General features: G+C 55.3%; 2 protein-coding genes across 4 annotated transcripts; both read left to right on the forward strand.

Annotated features, from left to right (window-relative positions):
* Positions 1-462: 462 nt before the first annotated feature.
* VARS2 (valyl-tRNA synthetase 2, mitochondrial) lies at positions 463-14,183 on the forward strand. 3 transcript variants are annotated; one of them, XM_032787842.2, is made up of 29 exons: positions 463-896; positions 1,397-1,478; positions 1,658-1,758; positions 1,955-2,076; positions 2,218-2,284; positions 2,628-2,725; positions 2,906-2,987; positions 3,174-3,293; positions 3,417-3,528; positions 3,836-3,924; positions 4,447-4,537; positions 4,684-4,811; positions 4,949-5,052; positions 5,244-5,325; positions 5,683-5,759; positions 6,182-6,269; positions 6,461-6,566; positions 7,074-7,144; positions 7,245-7,370; positions 7,502-7,606; positions 8,048-8,116; positions 8,214-8,292; positions 8,822-8,949; positions 9,284-9,436; positions 9,975-10,184; positions 11,027-11,138; positions 11,719-11,900; positions 12,636-12,785; positions 13,443-14,183. In XM_032787842.2, the coding sequence occupies exons 1-29, from the start codon at positions 657-659 to the stop codon at positions 13,545-13,547; spliced, it is 3,279 nt and encodes a 1,092-aa protein (XP_032643733.1). In that variant the 5' UTR covers positions 463-656; the 3' UTR covers positions 13,548-14,183. The 3 variants fall into 3 exon arrangements, with proteins under 3 accessions (XP_032643733.1, XP_074927665.1, XP_032643734.1); XM_075071564.1 differs by lacking the exons at positions 11,719-11,900; positions 13,443-14,183 and having other exon boundaries at positions 12,636-12,728; XM_032787843.2 differs by lacking the exons at positions 11,719-11,900; positions 12,636-12,785; positions 13,443-14,183 and having other exon boundaries at positions 9,975-10,188; positions 11,027-11,135.
* Positions 14,184-16,032: 1,849 nt separating this feature from the next.
* LOC116829168 (E3 ubiquitin-protein ligase TRIM39-like) lies at positions 16,033-22,823 on the forward strand. The gene is made up of 6 exons (XM_032787847.2): positions 16,033-16,956; positions 17,453-17,548; positions 19,387-19,617; positions 19,954-19,976; positions 21,508-21,626; positions 22,225-22,823. The coding sequence occupies exons 1-6, from the start codon at positions 16,558-16,560 to the stop codon at positions 22,734-22,736; spliced, it is 1,380 nt and encodes a 459-aa protein (XP_032643738.1). The 5' UTR covers positions 16,033-16,557; the 3' UTR covers positions 22,737-22,823.
* The last annotated feature ends 671 nt before the right edge of the window (positions 22,824-23,494 follow it).

The following is a 23,494-nucleotide window of genomic DNA, read 5'->3' on the forward strand; positions in this document are numbered from 1 at the left end:
AGGACTCCTGGGTTCTCTCCCCAGCTCGGGGAGGGGAGTGGGGTCCGGTGGGTTACAGCAGGGGGCCTGGGAGCTAGGACTCCTGGGTTCTCTCCCCAGCTCGGGGAGGGGAGTGGGGTCCGGTGGGTTACAGCAGGGGGCCTGGGAGCCAGGACTCCTGGGTTCTCTCCCCAGCTCGGGGAGGGGAGTGGGGTCCGGTGGGTTACAGCAGGGGGCCTGGGAGCCAGGATTCCCGGGTTGTCTCCCCAGCTTGGGGAGCGGGGTGGGGTCTGGTGAGTTAGAGCAGGGGGGCTGGGAGCCAGGATTTCTGGGTTCTCTCCCCAGCTTGGGGAAGGGTGTGGGGTCTGGTGGGTTAGAGCAGGGGGGCTGGGAGCCAGGATTCCTGGGTTCTCTCCCCAGCTAGGGGAAGGGAGTAGGGTCCAGTGGTTAGAGCAGGGGGGCTTGGAGCCAGGATTTCTGGGTTCTCTCCCCAGCTCGGGAGGGGAGTGGGGATCCAGGCCACTGGAGGCAGATAGCTCCAGTCCCTGTGTCTCAAGTCTTGTCTCTTCCCCAGCATCATGCCACCCCTGTGCCGGCATTGGTATAGGGTGTGAGCTGCCAGGAGACGGGGACTCCTCCTTTATCCAGCTGGCAATCAGAATCACCCACCCCCAAACATGGCACGAACCTGGATTGGATCCGGCACTGGGCGGACTCTGAGCTCCCTCCGCCAGCTGCTGCTTCAGGCTGGGCCCAGGCACATCCCTTGCAGGAGGAGAACGTCCTCCCAGGCTAGCAAATCTGACCCCGAGGGGCTGGGGCAGAAAATGACCCACCTCAAGAACAAGGCAGAGAAACGGAGAAGGCAGCGTGAGAGGCTGGAGTCTATTGAAGCCGGAGTGGCCCGGAGGCAAGAGGTAGGGGGTGCTCTCTCCTGGCTGTCAGTGCTGACCCCAATGCCTTGTCTTTGGTGAAACTAAATAGCCCCTTTTAACTCCAAGGGAGGACCTTATTTTTCCTTTTCTGTGACCCTGCTTTGCAGAGTTGCTGTGCGCTCTCTATGCTGCTGCCCCACCCCAGAAGTGGCTCCATTTCAGCACCGCAAGAGCAATCCCTGTACAGCGTTGCTGTGGACTGTTTTCGCCTAGCAGCTGCACCCCAGAGGCGGCTGCATTTCAGTGCTACAAGGTCAATCCCTGTCCCATGTTACTGGGGGCTGTTACCTAGCTGCCCCACCCCAGAGGTGGCTGCATTTCAGTTCAGTGCGATCCCACCCCAGTCTTCTCTATGATAAATGACACAGATTAAATATCTGTTGTTCTGTAGCATGGCAAAGCCAGATCTATGCAATCGTCCCCAGTATGGAGCCTGGTTCATATCCCAGCATCCTCCTGGGTGTGTTTGTGTTTTTCCCGAGGTACCTCAGGGGCAGGCTAAGGCGTGGGCTCCGAAAGACGTGGTTCTGTATGACATCCCAACAGCTGCCGGTCAGAAGAAAGGTATGATGGGAAAATGTAACCCCTCACAGCTGGCATGAGAGCGTTCTGTGCAGGGTCCATCCGTCCATAGCCTCGCTGCGTCTCTCCAATCCCTAGGCCAGGCGCTGCCCCCACCCCTATAGAGACTTTGTTAGGGGCCTCTCTGTTCGTGGCTAACCGTGTGCTGGGTCTCTCCCTAGACACTTCCGTGCCCCTGCCAGCTGCTTACAGCCCCCGCTACGTGGAAGCCGCGTGGTACGCATGGTGGGAGAAGGAAGGATTCTTCAAACCTGAGTATCAGGTAAAAACATCCCACGGAATCAGAGTCCCACCCTTGACATGGGTGGTGATAGGGCTCAAAGCTGCACTAGGGGGCGCTGTGCTGTGGGGAGCAGGGCAGGGGGCTCAGCAGGGGGCGCTCCCCCCTCATAGTGCTGTCCCCAGCGGTGCAATAGGGGGGGCTGTGCTGGTTAAAACATCCTCTCTCTGTGTCTCAGAGCCAGCAGCCCCATAGGAAACCAGAAACCTTCTCCCTCTGCATCCCCCCGCCCAACGTCACAGGGTCCCTGCACCTGGGCCATGCCCTCATGGTAGCCATCGAGGACTCGCTGGTGCGATGGTGAGTAGGGGCTCGGAGGAGTGGAGAATGGGCTGTGGGGCCTTTCCCCTCTGGCCCCGGGGCAAAGGACTGGCTGGCTCGGGGGTGGGATGGGTTGTGGCACACAAGGCCCAGCTGGTGGTTCTCCTACTTGTGTTGCAGGCACAGGATGCAGGGCTGCCAGGTATTGTGGGTGCCGGGATCGGATCATGCAGGAATCGCCACTCAGGTGAGACCAGAGGGGAAAGGGTCCGGGTGCATATACACTGCCGGAGAGTAGCCACAGAGAGGGCAATGGAAGCATTAATCTGCCGGCGTGAGGGGTCAGGTCGGCAGAGCTACAGGGCTCCGGGGCATGGGATTTTTCCACCCCTGAGTGATGGAGCTAGGTCAGCTGAAATTCTAAGTGTAGGCTGGGCTATAGTGGGTGTGTGCTGGAGGGAATCAACACTGTGCATGGTGCTGAAATGCAGCCACCTCTGGGGTAAGACAGCTGGGCAGTCTTGTGGGGGGTGTGTGTGTGTGTGTGTGTGTGTCCCTCTCTCTGTTCACTCTCCCTTCTCCCCCGGCAGGCGGTGGTGGAGCGCAAGCTCTGGAAGGAGCAGGGCGCCCTGCGGCAGGACCTGACACGAGAGCAATTCCTGGCCGAAGTCTGGAAATGGAAAGAGGAGTGAGTGCAGCTGTGGCATCACCAGCCTGAGTCAGTGCTGGGCTTTGCGGGGGCAATAAGAGATGCTGGGCTTCAGAGAGCGAGACAGGGGCTTAGTAGGGGGTGCTGTGCTGCAGGGAGGGGGCTGGCACTGTCCCTTGGCAGTCAGTGCTGTAAATCAATGTCTCTTTCTCTGATCAGGAAAGGGGATGAGATTTTCCGACAGCTCCAGGCTCTGGGGGCATCTCTGGATTGGGACCGAGCCTGCTTCACCATGGATGCTGTGAGTATCTGATGTGCAAAGATGCGACTGTTCATGATCCAAGACTCATGGGATGTAGTGGTCAGAGCACAGCTGGCTGGGGGTCAGGACTCCTGGGTTCCCTCCCCAGCTCTGGGAGGGGAGTGGGGTCTCTCTGGTTCGTCCTGGAACATGCCCAAGCAAATGCCATTCCCTTCACCCACACAGGGGTTCTCAGCGGCTGTGGCAGAGGCATTTGTGCGATTGCACGAGGACGGGCTGGTGTACCGCGAGCGGCGCCTGGTGAACTGGTCGTGCGCCCTGCGCTCTGCCATCTCTGACATGGAGGTGAGTGCATGGTCTGGGGGGCAGCACGAGGGATTGGGGGTGGGCTGTGTCTTGGAGGTCTGTAGTTGGAGGAGAGCAGTATGGTCCCCCCTCAAGTCTCGTGACACGGTCTCTCCCTGGCAGGTGGAGACCCGGCAGCTCCGGGGTCGGACTGTGCTCCCTGTGCCCGGTTGCCCGGCCCCGGTGCCCTTTGGATTGATGTTCACCTTTGCCTACAAAGTGGATGGGCAGGAGGGTGAGTTCCCAAGCTCAGTACCGGTGGGGACGGCGGGTGTTCTCCGGCTACCCCACCCCAGAGGTGGCTGCATCTCAGTGCTGGGTGAGCAGTCCACATGCTGTGGGGCTGTTCCCCAGCTGCACCACCCCAGAGATGGCTGCATTTCAGCGCTGGGTGAGCGATCCCTGTGCTGTGTTGCTGTGTGACTCTTCCCCAGCGGCCCCGCCCCAGAGGTGGTTTTTTGTTTTTTTTCATGGTAAAAATCCAGCCCCATAAGGTCACCCTCTTTCTGTCTCTCCCTTGCCCTGTCTCTATGTCGGGGAAGACGAGGAGCTCCCTGTGGCTACCACCCGCCCGGAGACGATGCTCGGGGACGTGGCTGTGGCCGTCCATCCCGACGACCCACGGTTCACGGTAAGGGGCAGAGAGGCGGGCATGTCTGGGATGAAGGGGGCAGGGTGTCTCACAGGTGAGAGGTCATCTCCATGGAGACAGGGTGGAGCCACTTTGGGGCAAAGGAGAATAAGTTGTCTCCTTGGAGAAGGGGGCGGGGTTTTGGGGGAAGGCGGCGTCCTCGCCATGGCGACAGGGATTGGGTCTCATGGACGGAAAGGTGAACTGTCATCTCCATGGAGACAGACTGGTGTCTCCTGAGAGATAGGGGCGTGGTCTCTTTGTGGGGAGAAGGGGGCTCATGGCTGTGGAGAAGGGGCTGTGGTCTCATGGGGAGGAAGGCAGAGTCATCACTATGGAGATGAAGTTCATCGTCATGGAGACTGGCGTCTCTGGGATCAGGGCGGGCTCTCTGGAGGAGAAGAGAGGGTCATTGCCATGGAGTTGGGGGGTGGGGTATCCTTGGAGTTTAAAGTGGGGGGTCACTGGAAGTGTCGGGGAATAATGGATCTTGGCTTCGATTCTCCTTTTTTATTTTGACAGCATCTGCATGGCAAGCAGCTCCGGCACCCATTCACTGGGCGCCTCCTGGCCATCATCACGGACCCCCTAGTGGAGCGAGACCTGGGCACAGGTAAGCACCAGGCCCCTCAGCCCTGTCATGTGTCCGAGTTTGGCACTGGTTGGATGGTGGCTGTATTGGTGTGGTGGGATCCAGTTGGTGTCAGCAGTGGGATCCAGGTCTCAGAGGTTCTTTCCTCTCCACCACGCCCACTGCAGGAGCTGTGAAGGTGACGCCGGCACACAGCCATGCTGACTACGAGCTGGGCAAGCACCATGGGCTGCCCCTGGTCTCTGTGATCGGGGAGGATGGGGCCATGACAGCTGAGTGTGGAGACTGGCTCCAGGTAATGACCCTCCTCAGTCCTGACACACAGCCCCCTGCTGTCCCAGCCCTGGACTCCCTTGTTTCAGCTCCGCTTGTGCCCCTCAATCCCAACCCGCAGCCCCTCTGTTTTACTCCTACTGCTCTGTTCTTTCGTAGGGCCTGAATCGCTTTGTGGCTCGCGAGAAGGTGGTGTCTGCCTTGAAGGAGAGAGGCCTGTACCGGGGTATGAAGGATCATGCCATGGCGCTGCCCCTCTGCAGGTAGTACCCCCCCTTGCCGATGGAGGATGGTGCTGGGGAGTGAAGGGGGTTCAGTAGGAGGCGCTCTCCCCATGCTGTCAGTGTTAGCCCCAATACCCCAGTGTGGCGCTAGGGGACGCCGTGCTGCAGGGAGTGGGTAGGAAGTTCCAGGATATTACAAATAAATCTGTTTCTCTTTTTTCATCCCACAGTCGCTCCGGGGACGTGGTTGAGAACCTGCTGAAAAGCCAGTGGTTTCTCCGGTGTGAGGGAATGGCCCAGAGAGCCCTGGAGGTGAGGGATCCCCTAATGGCAGCTCCCGCATGGCTACCACTCAGCACAGGGAGTCCTGACTCCCAACCCTCTGCTGCTTTAACCACTAGTTCACCTGACCTTGATTTAAGCTGTGATGGTGCCTCCATCTTGGACTGCACAAATCCTTGAAGCATAGGCTGTAAGAGTTTAATCTTGCTCTGGATGGAACTTACACAAGAATCTCCTGGTGGTGTTTGATGGCAGTAGTGGGATACGAGTTCTTTCCTGAGAACTTCCCTAGTTCTGGGGTCTGTAGTGCAGCTTGGTCTGTCTGCCCTCTTGGAGGTTCTGCTGTCCAAGACAGGTTAGCTCATCAGTCTCTGTCTCGCCCCTCAGGCTGTGGAGTCAGGGCGTCTGAAACTCACCCCGGAATTTCATGAGAAGAACTGGAGGACGTGGCTGTCCAACATCAGGTAGGGGAGTTCTGCCCCACTCTATCATTAGACCCTCCTCCACCTCCAGAGCTGCAGATAGAACCCAGGAGTCCTGGTGTCCAGCCCTACCTGCTGTAACCCACTAGACCCCATTCCTCTCCCAGAGTGGGGAGAGAACCCAGGAATCCTGAATCTCAGCCTCCCCATCTCCCCTCCCAATCCTGGGATAGAACCCAGGAGTCCTGAATCCCAGGCTCCACCCCTCTCCTTTCTGGAGCAGGATCAATTTTTGCCTAGTTTGTGAACAACCCTACAATGACAAACTGGCATGTCAACAATGCAAAGGGAAAGCTGGCTCCTTAGCTCAATCTGGAATGGCTCTCTATTGCCCCTTGTGGCTAACTGGGGAACTGGCATTAAATGAAATAATCTTATTGGCTTTATTCTTTGCTGTATTGTAGCGATTGGTGCATTTCCCGACAGCTGTGGTGGGGCCATCAGATTCCAGCCTATCAGGTCTCTATCTCAGGGTCATGTGACTTAGGCAAGGTGAGCTGTTTGCTTATCTGAAATGTTGTTGGCTGTGGGGGGAGCTCCTGGCTATGCCAGCCCCAGCCTCTCCCAGCAGGGGGCACTGAGGGGAGTGGGGCAGGGACGCTGGCTGTTGGGGGAGCTCCTGGCTACTCCATAGGGGGCACTTTAGCTCGCTAACTTGCATCTCGTCACCTGTTTATTAACAGGATGGAAGTGATGCATTGTGGGTAGTGGGCAGGACAGAGGCGGAAGCCCGCAGAAAAGCATCAGGGATTTTGAAGAAACCAGAAGAGGAAGTGGAGCTGGTGAGAGGTGAAGAGAGAGAGCTTCTAGGGGGTGACTCCGGCAAGAAAGGAGGGAGTAAAGCCTCAAGTAACAAATGGGGCAACGCCCCAGAGCTTCTCACTCCCACCGTGCACTCACTTTTCACCCCTGTCTTCTTCAGGACCTACTTTTGGTGGCTGAAGTGGAATACACACAATTTCAACTATTTGCATAGGCTGTTACCCAGAATACTTGGCTTACGCCAGAGCAGGCCTTGGTGTCCCCATTCTGGAATCGGGGGGAATGCCCTGTAATTTTGGGGGTGCTCCTGAGGGCAAATAACCCCGGAGTTGCTTCTTGTAGTGACCCCCACTTGTTTCAGACCCAGGGAAATTGGGGTAGTGCCCTCCCCTAAGGGAGGCAGGCGAGACCATGCAGAGATAAAGGAAAATACCCAATCCTGTGGAAGTCGTTTATTGTAGGGTCCTCAGCATGCTGCCTCCTTTGCTAATCTACCAAGCGGCTCATCGGCCAATACTCTATTTGTGTCTCCAGATGCTGATGTCCTGGATACCTGGTTCTCTTCTGCTCTCTTCCCCTTCGCGGCGCTGGGCTGGCCCCGTAAGGTGAGCAACACAGAAAGCAAAGGGGACAGGTGGGATGCCGGGCTGGATGGGCCCATTGCCTGCTCAGGGTTGACTCACTTCTTCTCTTCCTCTACCACAGGTTGGAGACCTCCAGGAATTCTATCCCAACAGCCTCTTGGAGACAGGCAGTGACCTACTCTTCTTCTGGGTGGCTCGGATGGTGATGCTGGGGGTGCAGCTGACTGGAGAGCTGCCGTTCTCCCAGGTGCGTGAGGCAGTGGGAGCCCTGGGCTGAGATAACAGGGGGGCTGTGAGTTGGGATTGAGGGGCGCTGGCAGAGCTGTGGTGGAGGGACCCAGGGCTCAGATGATAGGATCTGTGGTTCTCTCTTTCCAGGTTTTCCTGCACTCCCTGGTACGTGATGCTCATGGCCGGAAGATGAGTAAATCTCTGGGGAATGTCGTAGACCCACTGGACGTCATTCATGGGGCTTCTCTGCAGGTACTGGACCCTCCTACCTCCCTGAGAGACCCTACAGTGACAAACTGGCCCCTGCTGCGTTCCAGCATAGCCCCAGAGAGACCCTACAATAACCAACAGGGCCTTGCATCTTTTCCCCCCACACCCCGAGACACCTTACTATAACCAACTGGACCCAGCATCCCACCCCCAGAGAGACCCTGCAATGAGAAACAGGGCCCTGCACTCCTCCCACCCACCCATCCCTTTTCCCCCCTGCCATACCAAGAGAGACCCTACAATAACTGGCCCCTGCATATCTCTCCTTGCCACCCCAGTGAAACCCTACCATTCCAAAAAAAAACCAAAAAACAACCCCAAACAACACAAACTGCGAGTTCCAGGCACCCCTCCAGGAGACCCTACAAAAACACATCCCTCCCCGTCATGCCTGCCCATGATAAGGTTCCCTCCTCGTTGCAGGATTTGCAGGGGAGGCTGCGAGATGGGAATCTGGACCCCCGAGAGGCGGCCATCGCTATGGAGGGACAGGTGGGTCCTTCACCTCCCTGGTCCTGCCCCACTGACCCCCCTCCCCCATTCCCTTCTTTCAGCTCCTCCCTTTCATATCATTACTCTTCCATTCCAGAGACGAGACTTCCCCCAGGGGATCCCTGAATGCGGCACCGACGCCCTGAGATTCGCGCTGTGCTCCCATCGGGTCCAAGGTGAGAGCAGGTGCCTTTCCCCTCTAGGGGGCGCTAGCTCTGACCCTGCCTCGGGTGGGGGAACTGGCTTGCTCAGGGAAAGGGACATGGGGCCTTTCACCTCTAGGGGGCACAGGCTCTGATCCAACCCCAGGGTCGGGGACTGGCTGGCTCAGGGGTGCAGGGAATGGGACATGGGACCTTTTCCCCTCTGGGGGGTGCTGGCTCTGATCCAGGGCAGGGCACTGGGTTGCTCAGGGAAAGGGACATGGGGCCTTTCACCTCTAGGGGGCACAGGCTCTGATCCAACCCCAGGGTCGGGGACTGGCTGGCTCAGGGGTGCAGGGAATGGGACATGGGACCTTTTCCCCTCTGGGGGGTGCTGGCTCTGATCCAGGGCAGGGCACTGGGTTGCTCAGGGAAAGGGACATGGGGCCTGTGCCCCTTAGAGGGGAAAGGCCCCAAGCTCTGATCCAGGCCCAGGGCAGGGCACTGGCTGGCTCAAGAGCTGGGATCGGGACCTTTCCCCATTTCTCTACATTGCCTCCAGGGGACGACATTAACCTGGACGTGGCCATGGTGCTGAGCTCCCGGCACTTCTGCAACAAGGTGTGGAACGCCATCCGATTCACTCTGGGGGCCCTGGGAGAGGGGTTTGCCCCACAGACCCCGGAGGAGGTAATGGGGTGTTTCGGGGGTGGGGAGGAGTTATGAACAGCATTGGTTTCCTCTGCTGGCTGTGGGTGGAACTGCAGGGGGCAATATAATCGGGAGGAGGGGGCACTGGGTATCAATGGCTCCTTCTGCTGGGCACATGTGGTATTGCAGGGGGTAGTATAATGAGTGAACATGGATGTATCTGACATGCTCTGCTGGGGACAAGGTGTATGGCAGGGAGGTGGGGAAATACTGGGTCTATGTGGTGCCCTTTTCTGGGCTTGAGTGGTGTTGCAGGAAGGCAGCAATGAGCCCCAGAGATTTCTGTAACTAGTCAATCCTCCATCCCCACCAGGTCTGCCCCAGCTCCCCCATGGACCGATGGATCCTTAGTCGTCTCTACCACACTGCAGCGGACTGCAGTCAGCGGTTCGGGGAGTACGAGTTGCATTTGGTCACATCCACCATCCACCACTTCTGGCTGCACAACTTCTGCGACGTCTACTTGGTGAGTGTCAGTTCTCCTCTGGCCTGGGTGGGAATCCTGCCCTAGCCCGTTTCTGCCTGTTTATAAAAATATATGCTCAAGAAGAAGCAGATCAGGATTGAGGGGTCTGGGGGGCCTGTGGATCAGGATTGAGGGGTACAGCTAGACCCGGGAGGTGGGGGGATACCAAATGAGATGTCCCAGTGTCTTGGTCCCATCTCCAACCCTCCTTTGTTTATCCTTCCAACTCATCATCCAGTCTTCCACCCAACTTTCTAACATACCGAACCCAGCGTATCCAGCCCAACCGTCGCATCCATCCAACCGTTTGTCCAACCCGTCATATCCATCCAACCGTCCCTCCAATCCGGCCTAACCCATAGCATCCAACCATCCATCCAACCGTCCGTCCACACAGCTCAACCCATCATGTCCAACCACCCAGTGTCCAACCCATCATGTCCAACCCAGCCCAACCTATCTAACTGAATGTAACTAACCCATCCATCCAACACAACCTATCATCACCCTGGTATATGGCCTCTCCCTCCCTTGGCAGGAGTCGGTGAAGCCTGTGTTGCAGAGCAGGGATCAATCCCGGATCCTACAGACCCGCCAGACGCTCCTCAGCTGCGCCGACCTGGGCCTGCGCCTCCTCTCGCCCTTCATGCCCTACCTGACGGAGGAGCTGTGGCAACGGCTCCCTAAGCCGGATGGGGACTCTCCTCCCAGCATCTGCGTGGCCGGATACCCTAGTGCTGGGAAGCTGGTGGGTGAGCTTGGGGTGCTGAACGGGAAGGGGTGGCTCAGTGGAGAGGGGATTGGGACCTCCGGGATGAGTTAAGTTCCCAGCCCTGCCACTGCGTGCCTGTGTCATTATGGGCAAGTCACTGAACCTTTCTGGGCCTCTGTGAAATAGGAATAATAATTAATAAGTCTTCCCTCGTCTGGTAGACAATGAGCTCTGTGGGGCAGGGACTGTCTCTCGCTGTGTGTCTGTTCAGTGCCCGGCACAACGGGGCCCTGATCTCAGCTGGGACTTTTCTATATTACCGTAACACAATAATTAACAACAGCATCACAAGTGAGAGGTCACTGGTTTGTTACTGTAGCTTTGATTATAAACCCATGGTCTTTGCTAGCAGTAGATTGACAGAGATGGTGGTAGGAGGTGGGGAGGTTGTTACTGGAGGGTTGATAATACACCCTGGGCTTTGCTAGCAATAGGTACAAAGAGGTTGGAGTTTAGGCGTGGGGGCAAAACACTGGTTTGGTTTTGTAGGGTTGCGTGTAACACTTGATATTTACTCTCAGTAGATCCACAGAGGTATGAGCTGGCCCTGGTTGGTTATTGTAAAGTTGCCAAGCACGTGTAGATCCATAGAAGTAGGAGCCAAGGCTGGGTTGTTGCTGTAGGGTTGACCATAAACTCCTGGACTTTAATAACAGGAGAGAGCGCTTTGGGGGTGAGAGGTGCTGGGTTGTTGTTTAGGATTGCTCATGAACAGACAGCCCTGGACTCCAGTAGGACCTGGGGGAAGCAGCCTTAGGCAGCGCTGCTTCCTGGTGGGGCCGGTCGGAAACCACTGAATTCCCTTCTCTTCGCTGCAGGCCCATTGGTGTCGCCCCGCGGAGGAGGATGACTTCCTGCTGGCGCAGGAAGTGGTGCGGGCGGTGCGCGCCCTGAGGGCGACCTATCGGCTGACGAGAGCCCGGCCGCCTGGTGAGCAGAGGGATCCCTGGCCGTAGGGGCAGGAGAGAGTTCATGCCCCATGGCCTCTGTGCTGAGCTTGCCAAAGACAGGCACTGGTTAGTGCCACCTGGCCTGTGTGTTTAGGAACCCAGCTAAATTGCCTTGTCCTTACAGGACATGGGAGGGTGCAGCCCATTGGGGACTGCAATTCCCAGCATGCACTGGGAGAGCAGCCTCATCCCATTGGCTGCCACAGTGGCACTAGCGCCATCATGTCTACCTGATGTGATAGGTGTGGCCTGTGGGGGACTACAGTTCCCAGAATGCACTGGGAGGGGGAACCTTTGCGCCATTGGTTCTAGCCTTATCCTGTGTGGTTGCCCCATATGGGTAAGATGGGAGCTGTGCCGCACTGGGGGAGACTGCAGTTCCCCAGCTTACAGTGGGAGGGCGGCCTTACCACATTGGCCATCAATCTGGCTCTTCCCCTGTTTGGTCCCTGCAACGTGGTGGGGATGGCCAATCAGTACTACAATTCCCAGCATGCCCTGGGAGGGCTGCCCTGTCCCATTGGCTTATGGGCGCGCTCTCTCTCACTCTGTCCCTACAGCCTACCTGATGTGCTCAGAGCCAGCTGCCCACAGGGTGTACCAGGAGTACAGAGAGCCCCTGCAAACCCTGTCCCTGGCTGGCTCTCTGGAGCTTTGCCCCTCCTCCAAGGGGGCGGAGCCTCCTGTGGGCTGGGTGCAGGGAAGAGTGAAGAACCACACTGAGGTCTATCTGGACCTTCAGGTAAGAGCCAGATGCAAACATCAGACATCAGGGCAGGTGGGGATTCGGGAAGAACACTGGATAGTGTTGTTCAGTGAGGTGCATTATGGGGGAGGTTATGGCTTCCTCTGGCCATTGCAGCAGGCGGGATACTGGGCTAGATGGGCCTGTGGCTCTGATCTGGGGTGGCTGAGGCCAGGGAAGGATCCCAGGCTAGACTGGTCCCTGGGACCTTGCGTTTGGAGATGGGTTAGAGGAGACAGGGGAGCAGTGTTCAGAGATCGGGGCCAATTGGGGAGAAGGCTCTAAGCTGGTCAAGAATGTCCTGATGGGGACCCAGAGAGGAGACGACTCAGGCTCCAGTTCCCATTGCCTAGAGGGTTAACTAGGCTCTTGGCTTGAGGTTGCACCACATCCCTTGGGAAAATTATTTCCGGAGCGGGACTGTGTCTGTATTGTCACAATAGGACATACTCCAGGATTGAACCTGGGACCTGAAAACTCATCCTCAAGCCCTTCGGCTAAAGGGCTCCTCTCCCCACACCACTAAGCTGTGGTGTTGGCAGCAGGATGCTATACCCACTGTCACCCCTAGAGGATGATATGGTCACACATTTAACCAGGGTGTCTGTCCTATCCCTAGAAGGGTCTGTTACACCCAGTGTCACCTCTAGAGGGTAACATGATCGCACACACTTAATACTTGTATTATTCTTCACCTGGCCATTTTTTACCATCCTTTCCTGACAATCCCAGGGGCTGGTTGACCCCCAGGTAGAGCTCACCAGGCTAGCATCCCGTAAGAAAAAGCTGGAGCAGCAGCTCTCGGTGCTCATGGCACAGACCCAAGCATCTGGCTACCAGGAGAACGTCTCACCAAGCGCCCAGGCAGAGTGTCAGCAGAAGGTGATGGGTGGCAGTGGCTGGTGGGGTTTATGTCTGGTTGAAATGCTTGTAAAATATTTATTCAATGGGGGGAAAGCCCTTTTCCTACATTCACATTTTCACCTTTCTGATCATTATTTTATTATCTCGTGAATATTTGGGGGCCGAGGGGGAATTTTTAAAGCAAAACTTTTTTCCTGAAAATTTTGATTATCTTTGTTTTTCCCGAGTTTCAAAAGTCACCTCTTCTTCTTTTTTTTTTTTTTTTTTTTTTTAACCATTTTTGTTTTTAAATATTTCCAGTCAAATTTTTTTTATCCCCACCCTGTGATTTCAACTGACTCAGATGTAAAAAAAAGAAACCACTTGAGACAGATCTTAGGAAAGGAGAAACTAACACATTTGATTTTTAAACCAGGCAAAAAGGCCAAGAAAAGCCATTTTTGAATTTTCAAAATTTCTTGGGCAAACGTTTTTCTTTTGTATGTATGAGAGAGAGGGGCTTGGGCCAGCGCGGGTGGGTGGGTGTTGTGTGTCGGAGTAAACGACCCCAGTGACAGGTGAATTTGGAGGTGGGGGGATGTAGGGTTGGGGGGTTGGGGGCGGGGGGGCATGTCGGTGATGGAGGACGTGACTACGTTGATCAGATCTGGATTCCCATCTCCCTCCCCCTGGTAGATTTCCTCTCTCCGGACTGAGCTGATGCAGCTGAATCAGGCCCTGGAGAACTTCAGCCGCATGGCAGCAGGGTTGGGAACGTCTCCATCAGCTGCTGATCAGTGAGTCACCTCTGGGCAAACTGGATCCATCGCTGCTGGATGTGGAAGGGATCCAGGCGATCGGGAGGCCGCAGGCTGGACTCTAATGCTGAGGATCAATGTGACTGAGTCTTGAAGGCCTGTAGGGGGCCAGCTGCAAGGGGTCACTCGTGCTGCAGAGCAGGACTGTGAGTGCAAAGCACCAGACCGCAGGTGCAGACTGCTCTCCCTTGGCCATCAAGGGTCACAGTCGCGCCACGGATAGCGCAAACAAGCCAATTTCTGAGGGACAAAGGAAACTGCCCTGTCTGGGTGCATGGCACATCCCTTGTCCCCCTCTAATCTCAGGGCAGGGCTCACTTACCTCTAGGGGGTGCCGTGACCCTCAGGCTCTGCGCTGCCTCCCCCTCCCCAACCATGAGGGCAATTCAGACTGAACGGCCTCTGGGCTTGGATTTCCCTCAGGATCCACCCCAGAACCAGCTTCTGTTTGTCAAAGCAGGCGCATCCTGGTGGGCAGATGTCACAGACCTATAGCCTGTTCATCTCTAATGGCGCTGGTTTTTATGGAAACAAGGCAGGGCCCCACGGGCTTCTGGGAAAATGAGCCACCGGGTCTGTGGGGAAGTTGGGTCATCCATTAAAACTGGTGGGGAACTAACCTGCTCTGTGATGTCTGAGCTGCTTTTATAGCATCGCCTGAAGACACAAGCCTGTGTGTGTGTGTGTGTTGTGGTTGTCACTGGGCTCCTGATTGTGTATGTATTATATTGAGGACTTAGGAATTCCCATTTAACACTCTGAAGTTTGGTAGGTTCTTGGTCCAAGATCAGGCCCTGGAAGGTTCTTGGTCCAAGATGGGCCCTGGATCAGTAGAATTGCTGTTCACTTGGGAACCCTGGCGTCCAGGGGTGGAACATTCACACTTAGAAAAAAAACCTTCTGTATCTGGAATCGTTTTAACACACGTCTCCAAGTGACAAACATTCCAGCTCAAGATAAGACAGAATGTGCGGCTGAGGATCTATCTACTCACACCGGTCTGGCAGAACAACCTGAAATGTTAGCCTTTATCTTCCTCTTCCTCTTCCTCTTCCTCTTCCTCTTCCTCCTCATCATCATCATCATCATCATCATCAATGGTCGTCATGCCTGCCTCTCCCAACCGCTGCTTATGCTAAGGCGTTTTGGGTCTTATGCCTTGATTCATTGAGCTAAGCTATTGTCTGACAGGCCTTGAGGTGCATTGGTTCATGGCTGGTCTGCCTTAACTTACACGGATGCCTGACTAGCAAATGCCTCTATCGTATTGCCCCTATATAAATCCATGGTGCTCCCACATCTTGAATACTGCAGGCAGATGTGGTCACCGCATTTCAAAAAAGATGCATAGGAATTGGAAAAGGTTCAGAAAAGGGCAACAAAAATGATTAGGGGTATGGAACAGCTTCCATAGGAGGCAAAATTGATAAGATTGGGACTTTTCAGCTTGGAAAAGAAACGACTAAGGGGGGATATGACAGAGGTCTATAAAATCAGGACTGGTATGGAGAAAGTAAATAAGGATGTGTTATTTACTCCTTCACAGAACACTGGAGCCAGGGGTCACCCAATGAAATCTATAGGCGGCAGGTTTAAAACAAACAAAAGGAAGTATTTCTTCACACATCGCCCAGTCAACCTGTGGAACTCTTTGCCAGAGTTGTTGTGAAGGCCAAGACTATAACAGGGTTCAAAAAAGAACTAGATAAGTTCATGGAGGATAGGTCCATCAATGGCTATTAGCCAGGATGGGCAGAGATGGTGTCCCTGGCGTCCGTTTGCCAGAGCTGGGGATGGGCAACGTGATGGATCACTTGCTGCTTACTGTTCTGTTCATTTTCTCTAGGGCACCTGGCATTGGCCCTGTCAGCAGACAGGACACTGGGCTAGACGGACCTTTGCTCTGACCCAGTATGGCCGTTTTTGTGCCTAGACCTGCAGGCTACAGTGTGCGTGGAGCAGGGGGCTACCTCTTCAGACAGCATGATATAACTATTGTAGCGTGTAAACGGGGAGTGTCTCTGAATGTGTTGCCACCTAGCGACTGCCCGTGTGCACTATACTAGACCCACCACCAGGAGAGGATCTCCATTGGGTCAAACAGAGATGTGGGAGTTTGGGCTTGGAAGAATCAGGATTCTAATCCTGTCTCCCCAGTCCAAAGTTGTTACAGATGGGGAAAGTGAGGCACAGAGGGGCTAAGGGATGTGCCTATGATCACACAGGGAGTCAGTGGAAGAGCTGGGGATTGAACCTGGGTCACTGGAGTCTCAGCCTCCCAAGGGAATTGAATTGCACTGAGTAAATAGGTGTGAGCTGGAGAAGTAATATGAAGTGTTAGCGGACTAATAGGACAGGGATGGGTTTGGAGTTAAGGCTACACTGACGCTTTACAGCGCTGCAACTTTCTTGCTCGGGTGTGAAAAAACAGCCTCTCAAGTGCGGCAAGTTACAGCGCTGCAAAGCGCCAGTGTAAACAGTGCCCCACTCCTATAAATCCAACCCCACTCCTCCCCACACACCACTGATGCGCTAACCCAGTGGTTCTCAACCTGTTTATCATTATGGGCCGCATGTGTTATCTGGGCCACAGGTTAAGAACCACAAAGCACCCCCCCTCACCCTCCCCTACAGACCCCTATGCCCAGCACCTCCAACCTAGAGACCCCTCCACAGCTTGAGGCCAGGAGCAGAGCCCTGGGCAGGGGATCGGGCGGCAGGGACCCCGGAACCCATTGTGTGGGGCCGAGCAGCAGCCCTGATCCCAGACCCAGGGCAGCTCCGGACCCCCAACCCCTCTGGGCCGGCTGGCAGCCCCCAACTCCACCAGGCCGGCTGGCAGCCCAGCTGTGTGCTAAATTGGGCAGCGGGTTGCGCTAACCGCTCCCCTCCCAGAGCCAAGGGCAGTCACAACTCCACCTGCCAGATTCCAGGAAGTGGGTGGGGCTGAAAGAGCTCAGCCCTCTTGTAAGTTTCTGTTTCTCTTGTCAGCCATGGCTGTTCACCTGGAGAAAGCTCTGGAAGATGACCTGGCCTGTCCCATCTGCTCAGATTCCTTGGAAGATCCTGTACTCTTGAACTGTGGGCACAATTTCTGCCAGGCCTGCATCACCCGGGTCTGGGAAGGACTGGAAGAAAACTTCTCCTGTCCCAAGTGTGGGAAGAGATTCCAGGAGAGGCATTTGCTCCCAAACCCCCTGCTGGGGAAGATGGTGGAGAGAGCCAGGCAGCTGGGGTGGGGGGCAGAGGGCAGCATGTGCCAGAGGCACCAGGAAAGGCTCAAGCTGTACTGCCAGGAGGATCAGGCCCTGATCTGCTTGGTGTGTGTCAGATCCAAGGAGCACAGAGCTCACAGGGTGGTTCACATTGAGGAGGCAGCCCAGGAGTACAAGGTAACTGGTCCTAACACCGGGCATTTGGAGCAGAGCAGTGGGGCTGGGAGGGGCAGTGTGGGGGTAGAACCCAGAAGTCCTGGCTCCCACAGCCTGGAACCAGTAACAGAACCAAGGAACCATCCTAGTTGTGCACTAAGCACATACCCCCCTGTCCAGGAGCTGGGTTTAGAACCCAGGAGTCCTGATTCCCAGCCCCCCTGCTCTAACCACTAGACCCCACTCCCCTCCCAGAGCTGGGGAGAGATCCCAGGAGTCCTGGTTCCCAGCCCCCCTGCTCTAACCACTAGACCCCACTCCCCTCCCAGAGTTGGGGTTAGAACCCAGGAGTCCTGGTTCCCAGCACCTCTTGCTCTAACCCGCTAGATCCCCCTCCCCTCTCAGAACTGGGCACAGAACCCAGGAGTCCTGAATCCTCTCTCTGTGACCCAAACCCTGATTTCCTACTCCCAGCTCAGCCTCCCACCGTAAGCCAACCTTCCACCGTTATTGACAGGGCCAGTTTCAAAGGCATCTGCAGATTCTGAAAGATGAGAGCTCCTGCCAGGAGGCCTTCACCATTAGCGAAGGGAGGCGGCTGGAGACACTGCTGGTAAGTTCTTTCCCCAGCCCCTGGGCTTCCCTGGGGGTTCCCCTGCACTTTGCCGATGCAACACCCTTGCAGAGCGTGTCTCACGTCCCCCTCTAGTGGCTGGTCCCCATGTAAGGCAATAGCCTCCTACTGCCAGAGCTACAGTCAGTTCTCTCTCTGGCCCAATGACTTTTTATGCCAGAGGTTCTCAAACTGTGGTCCATGGGCCATCAGTGGTCCACGAGCTCCGTTCAAGTGGTCCGTGGATAGTTCTGTCTAAGATGTGCGCCTGGGCAGCTGCACACAAGCGAATGAAGGGCCACCCATCTAATTAGTATAGCCGTGCAGGTGTGGCTCCACTTCTCCACTGGACCCTGGAGAAGACTCGCATGTAAGATGAGGTGGTGGCCTTGGGCGGAATGGGGGGAGGTGGGAGGGGGCAGTGGTGTGAGAAGAGGGGGTGGGGGGAATTTGGGACGTGCAGGGCTGCGGCGGCTAGAGAAAGAGGCGACTTTCCCCAGCTCCAGGGCTGTGGCTGCCGGGGAGAGACGGCCCTACTTCCCAGCCCTGTGGCTGCTGTATCAGGGGAGAGACCCCCCTCCTTCCAGCTTCAGCTCGAGGGCTGCTGCAGTGGGGGGGAGAGGGAGAGACCCCCCCCTTCTTTCCAGCCTGGGGACTGCTGCAGTGGGGGGGAGAGGGAGAGACCCCCCCCATTCTTTCCAGCTTGGGGGCTGCTGCAGTAGGGGAGAGAGGAAGAGACACACACCCCTCCTTCCCAGCCCCAGCTCGGGGGCTGCCATGGTGGGGGGGACAGAGAGCACATCCCTCGCATTAGAAAGGTAAGACTACTGATATTAAAATATGAGTTGTGTGCTTTTATTTGTAGAACAAAAAACGTTAATTCTTAAGTTTTTTTTTTTTTTTTTTTATATAGCGCTTTTCTCTAAAGCGCTTTACAATAGTTAGCTAACGGTACAAACAACATTTGGGAAGACCATTGAAATGGTCTGCCAAGACCCTCAGCAACTTTCAAGTCGTCCATGCGGCGGGGGGGGGAAGGGGGGGAGTTTGAGAACCACTGATTTATGCACCATGGAGCAGCTTCAACAGAAAAGATGGAGGGCGCCTGGCCTTGAAGTATCCCAGACTCTCTGGTTACAGCACTTTCCTCAAAGGTGGATGACTTATGTTCAATTTCCAGATCCAATCTGGCCGCATGGGGATTTGAACCTCTGTCTTCCACATCCTAACTAAATGTCCATTTAACAACTGGGCTACTGGTTATTCTGGGAGTGTAGAGCTCTCACTTTGACCAGAAGTTCCTGCACCTGCGGAAGTTTAGTCAAAACAGATAAGTTCCCACAGAACATTTCGGGTGTGACAAATCAGTATTTTCTGATGGAAAAACAGGATTGTTTAAAAATTTCTGAGCAGCTCTACTCATAACGGCTGGTCCTGCTAAAGGATAACAGCTCTACTACTGCTGCTAGGTAATGGAGTTACTCCCTTCGCTCATGTGATCCGCGCTGTGGGATTCTAGTTTTGAAGATAGGTCATTAGAAAGACTGAGTTCAGGCTCGATATATCAATGGGTCCCACCCTCTAGGGGCTGGTCCTTTGTAGAGGAGAACAGTTCTGCTACTGCTGCCAATTAACCCAGTTTTCTATCAAAAAACACATTGGATGCTTGCACCTCTCTGTCCATCTGCTCCTCCCTCCCTTGTATGTTACCATGTCCTGCTCCCACAAATCCCATGCTGCCCCTTCACATGGGAATACCATGCCCTCCCTCTCTGAGGCGCCTGCAGCTGTGCATCCCATGTCCCAACCTGTTCCCCCTCTCTCCCTGCCCACCATAGGCCCACACCAAGGCCGAGAAGCAGCGAGTGGTGTCTACCTTCCAGCGTCTGTATTGGCTGCTGCAGGAAAAGGAGCGCCTCCTGCTGAAGGGGCTGGGCAACGTGGCCCAGGGTGTGAAGCAGCTGCAGCGGGAGAACATCAGCCGCCTCCACCAGAGGGCAACACTGCTGCATGGACTGGTAGTCGAGCTAGAGGGGAAGTGCCGGCTCCCAGCTGCTGTGCTCCTGAAGGTGAGGGGGGGAAAGAGAGAGAGAGAGAGAGAGGCCCCCAACTTGCCACCCCTCTGCATCATCCCATGCTGCCAGTGCTCCCCTTGCTTGCTGGACTTATCAGAGAATCACCCTCTGTTCCCAGCAGTGAAGGGGCTCTGACACACATCCGAGCAGTGCCGGTTTACATCTGACAGGGGGTGGCCTAGAAATCACTGATTCCTTTCTAACCATAGTCCACAATACTCCTGCTCCCACTCCAGAAATACACCCCCCGGCTTCCCTTTCAGCCCCTGGGCCACCAAGCCCCAGTTCTTGACTGGAGAGCTGATGGTGTCTTCTTTCTCTCCCACCTAGGACGCCGAAAGCACCTTGAACAAGTAGGAGCCTCCTTCGTGCCCTCTGGTATTGGGGAGGGGGCAGGGGGGAGAGGCCTCCCCATCCCAGCTGCAGAATATTCCTGCTTCTGCATCAGCAGAGTGGCCTACAAGCTCCATTTGCTTTTGGCTTGTGCACCCACCTATAGAAGGTCATGTTGGGGGGCTGCACCGGTGGCAGTAGCAGAAGGGGATGGGGGTTTTGTTTGAGTCCCTGAGGAGCCCAGAGAGCTCACCGAGGGAAAGGAGGGGCACACAAGGAGTCATTAAGGGGATGGGGGGGCCACACAGGGATCACCCAGGGCAAAGCAGGAAGGGGACCACCATGGGAATGGGGGACATATGGGGGCTGCCAGGTGTGGGGCAGAAATGGGGGGGAGCTGGGCTGGGGTCACTGAAGAGTCGGAACAGGGTCACACATGGGTTACCCTGTTACCTGGGGTTCTTTCAACCCAAAGCTCTTGGTAAGTTTTATTCTGTGCGAGGAGGTGTCAGGAAATAAATCAGGGGAGACACGGCCGTCTGACCGATAGATGGCTGGCACAAACAGGACAACACACGAGTGCTTTCACTTAAAGCTAAACTTTACTTAGTCTAAAGCACTTACGCATGTCTGCAACAGGTTAGTAAAACATCCCCAGCCCTCGACAATTACCGAAGCTGAGTGTGGCTCTCGAGTGGCACAGCGGCTGTGGGTGGGGAACACAAGATGTATCTGGAGGGAGAGTCCAGTCCTGGAGAGTCCCCCTACCTCAAACTTTCCCCCCTTATTTATACATTAATAATCGAATGCCATGTCCCTCAAAGAAAACTTGTTAAGCAAATAGTTTCAATGGTCAAGCAAGAGGTTTCCTTCTGATTATTGATTAACCAGGTGTGGGGTTTTCCCAGAGTTTGCAACCTTGAGGCCCCAATAGACATTCCTGGGGCACATGCTCTTCTAAAATGCATGTATCAGCAACTTCAAAACAAGTCTTATCAGGAAGGACGCAGGGTCAAGCTGCCCTTTCTGTGGCACCCAAAAAAAACCCCTCCCCTCCTGCCTTGGTCAAACTGAGACTGCCGAATAGGCTGCTTTTAACAATAAGCCATAGTGGTTTCAGGCACTTTACTGGTTTGCCAAAATCTACCCCTACAACCGAGAGGCAGGAAAGGGATGGGAAGGTTGCATGGGGTATGGGGGTGGCTGCGTGAGGGTCACCGAGGGGCAGAGTGGGGAGGGGATGGGAGCCAGGTGGGGGGCTGCACAGGTGTAATTGAGGGGCGGGGAGAGGAGGGACAGGGACTGCACAGATGCCTGTTTGTCCCTGCCAAACTTTTCTCCTTGGTCATTGGCTAGATGCCAAGGACCCAGCTTGACTCTCAGATCTCAGGGAGAGTTTTGGGGGTTGGCAAATAGATGCAGCATTCTACTGCAGGTCAGCTGTGCCCACTGGATCCAGCATTGCTGAGAGGCTCCCCCCGGCACACTTAAGATGCACATGGTTCCCTTAGTACAGAGTCCCTCTGGTGTGTGCCTCTTTGTTTCCCATAGGTATAAAAAGATGAAGCTGCCCGAATTGGCGTCTGCGCCCACGGCTGAACTGGAGGAGAGCATCAGGCATCACTCCCGCAAGAGGAGAGCTCTCCAGGATGAGATGTGGGAAAGCCGGGGTAAGCCGTGGCACTGTTGTTGTTGTTCGTTTTTATTTATGTAGGGTTGCTCCGGAGTAAGACATGTAAGGAAATCCCTGCCCCAAGGTCTTTCCAATCTAAATGATTAATTATTTGTAGTGTAATTGAGTCTCTGCTGAGCAGTAGGAGATTTGGGGGGCCTCCTGTCATAGGCACATTGGTTCTGCCAGTGGGTGCCCCACACTGGCTCCGCCCACTCTCCCTAAGCCCCACCCCCACTCCAACCCAGGGCCCTGCCCCTACACCACCTCTTCCTGCCCTTGCTCCGCTCCCTCCCCTGAGACTACCTCCCCTGAGCACCTCATACTCACTGCTGGCTCCTTTCTGCCCCGTCCTGCCTATGGATTGGGTCTGAAGGGAAAGGGGGCTGCTATGCTGTATATGGACTAACTCTGAAGGAGGAGGGGCTGTTATGCTGTATATGGACTGGCTCTGAAGGGAAGGAGACTGTTGTTCTGTATATAGACTGGCTCTGAAAGAAAAGGGGGCTGTTACGCTAAGTATGGACTGGCCCTGAAAGGAAAGGGGGATGTTGTGTTGTATATGGACTTACTCCAATTCTCTCCTTCCCCTCCAGAGATCCTGACCCTGGATGCCGCTTCCGCTCACCCTGGCTTGGTGGTGTCCCCAGACCGGCACAGCGTGTGGCATGGGAACAGCGGGGGCTGCCCGCCCAGTGACCACCGCAGATTCTTCCCAGCCTCCTGCATCCTGGGCTCTGAGGGCTTCTCCTCGGGCCGGCACCGCTGGGAGGTGGAGGTGGGGGACAAGGACGGCTGGGCAGTGGGAGTGGCGAGGGAGTCCGTGAGGAGGAGGGACCCCATGGAGCTGCAGCCCCAGCACGGGGTGTGGGCTGTGGAGCTGGGATGGTACCAGCTCCTTCCCCTGTCTCCATGGCCACCAGCGGCAGCCCCGAGCCAAAGGCCCCACAGGATCCAGGTTTGTCTGGACTACGAAGGGGGACGGGTGTCGTTCTATGATGCCGAGAACCTGACTCCACTGTTCACTTTCACAGCCTCCTTCACCGAGACGCTCTTCCCCTTCTTCTGGCTCTGGGCCCCCAGTGCCCGCATCACACTGTGCCCCTGAGGGAGACAGAAAACCCACCCTGCCAGGACCACGGCCTGATTGCTAGGTAACAAGGATGCATCCCGTACACCAGGCCCCACCAGTTAGGTTGCTAGGTGATGGGGATACAGCCTATAAACCCAGCCCCACCAGTCACGTTGCTAGGCGATGGACCAGGGACTCTTCAGAGCATGGTTTTGTATTCTTGCCCGTCCTGGCTCATAGCCATTGATGGACCTATCCTCCATGAATGTATCTAGTTCTTATTTGAACCCTGTTCTAGTCTTGACCTTCACAACATCCTCTGGCAAGGAGTTCCACAAGTTGACTGGGCGTTGTGTGAAGAAATACATCCCTTTGTTTGTTTGTTTTAAAGCTGCTGCTGCCTGTTAATTTCATGGAGTGACCTCTCATTCTTCTGTGATGTACTAATGCATACTTATCGCTCCTAAATCCAAATCAAACTTGTAAGTTGTAGTGTTACAGAAATATATCTACTTAGCATACATTAATTATATGTAACAGTGTATAAATCATATTGCACACCACAACAATAAATGGATAATAAAAGGAACTAATGGGCTACAACCCCCCCGTACTTGACCCCACCAGCTAACAGAGACACGGCCCATAAACCCAGCCCTATCTGTGACCCATCTGTGGCAGAGGGCAGCTTGGAGTACAAGTTCCTGGGAGGCCGTGGGTCTGTTCTCTCCATCCTAGCTCACCACAAGGTGCCACGTAAGGTCTCTACAGAAAGCTGGCATCACACTGCTCCT

Source organism: Chelonoidis abingdonii, chromosome 12 (assembly GCF_003597395.2).
Source record: "Chelonoidis abingdonii isolate Lonesome George chromosome 12, CheloAbing_2.0, whole genome shotgun sequence".
NCBI lineage: Eukaryota > Metazoa > Chordata > Testudines > Testudinidae > Chelonoidis > Chelonoidis abingdonii.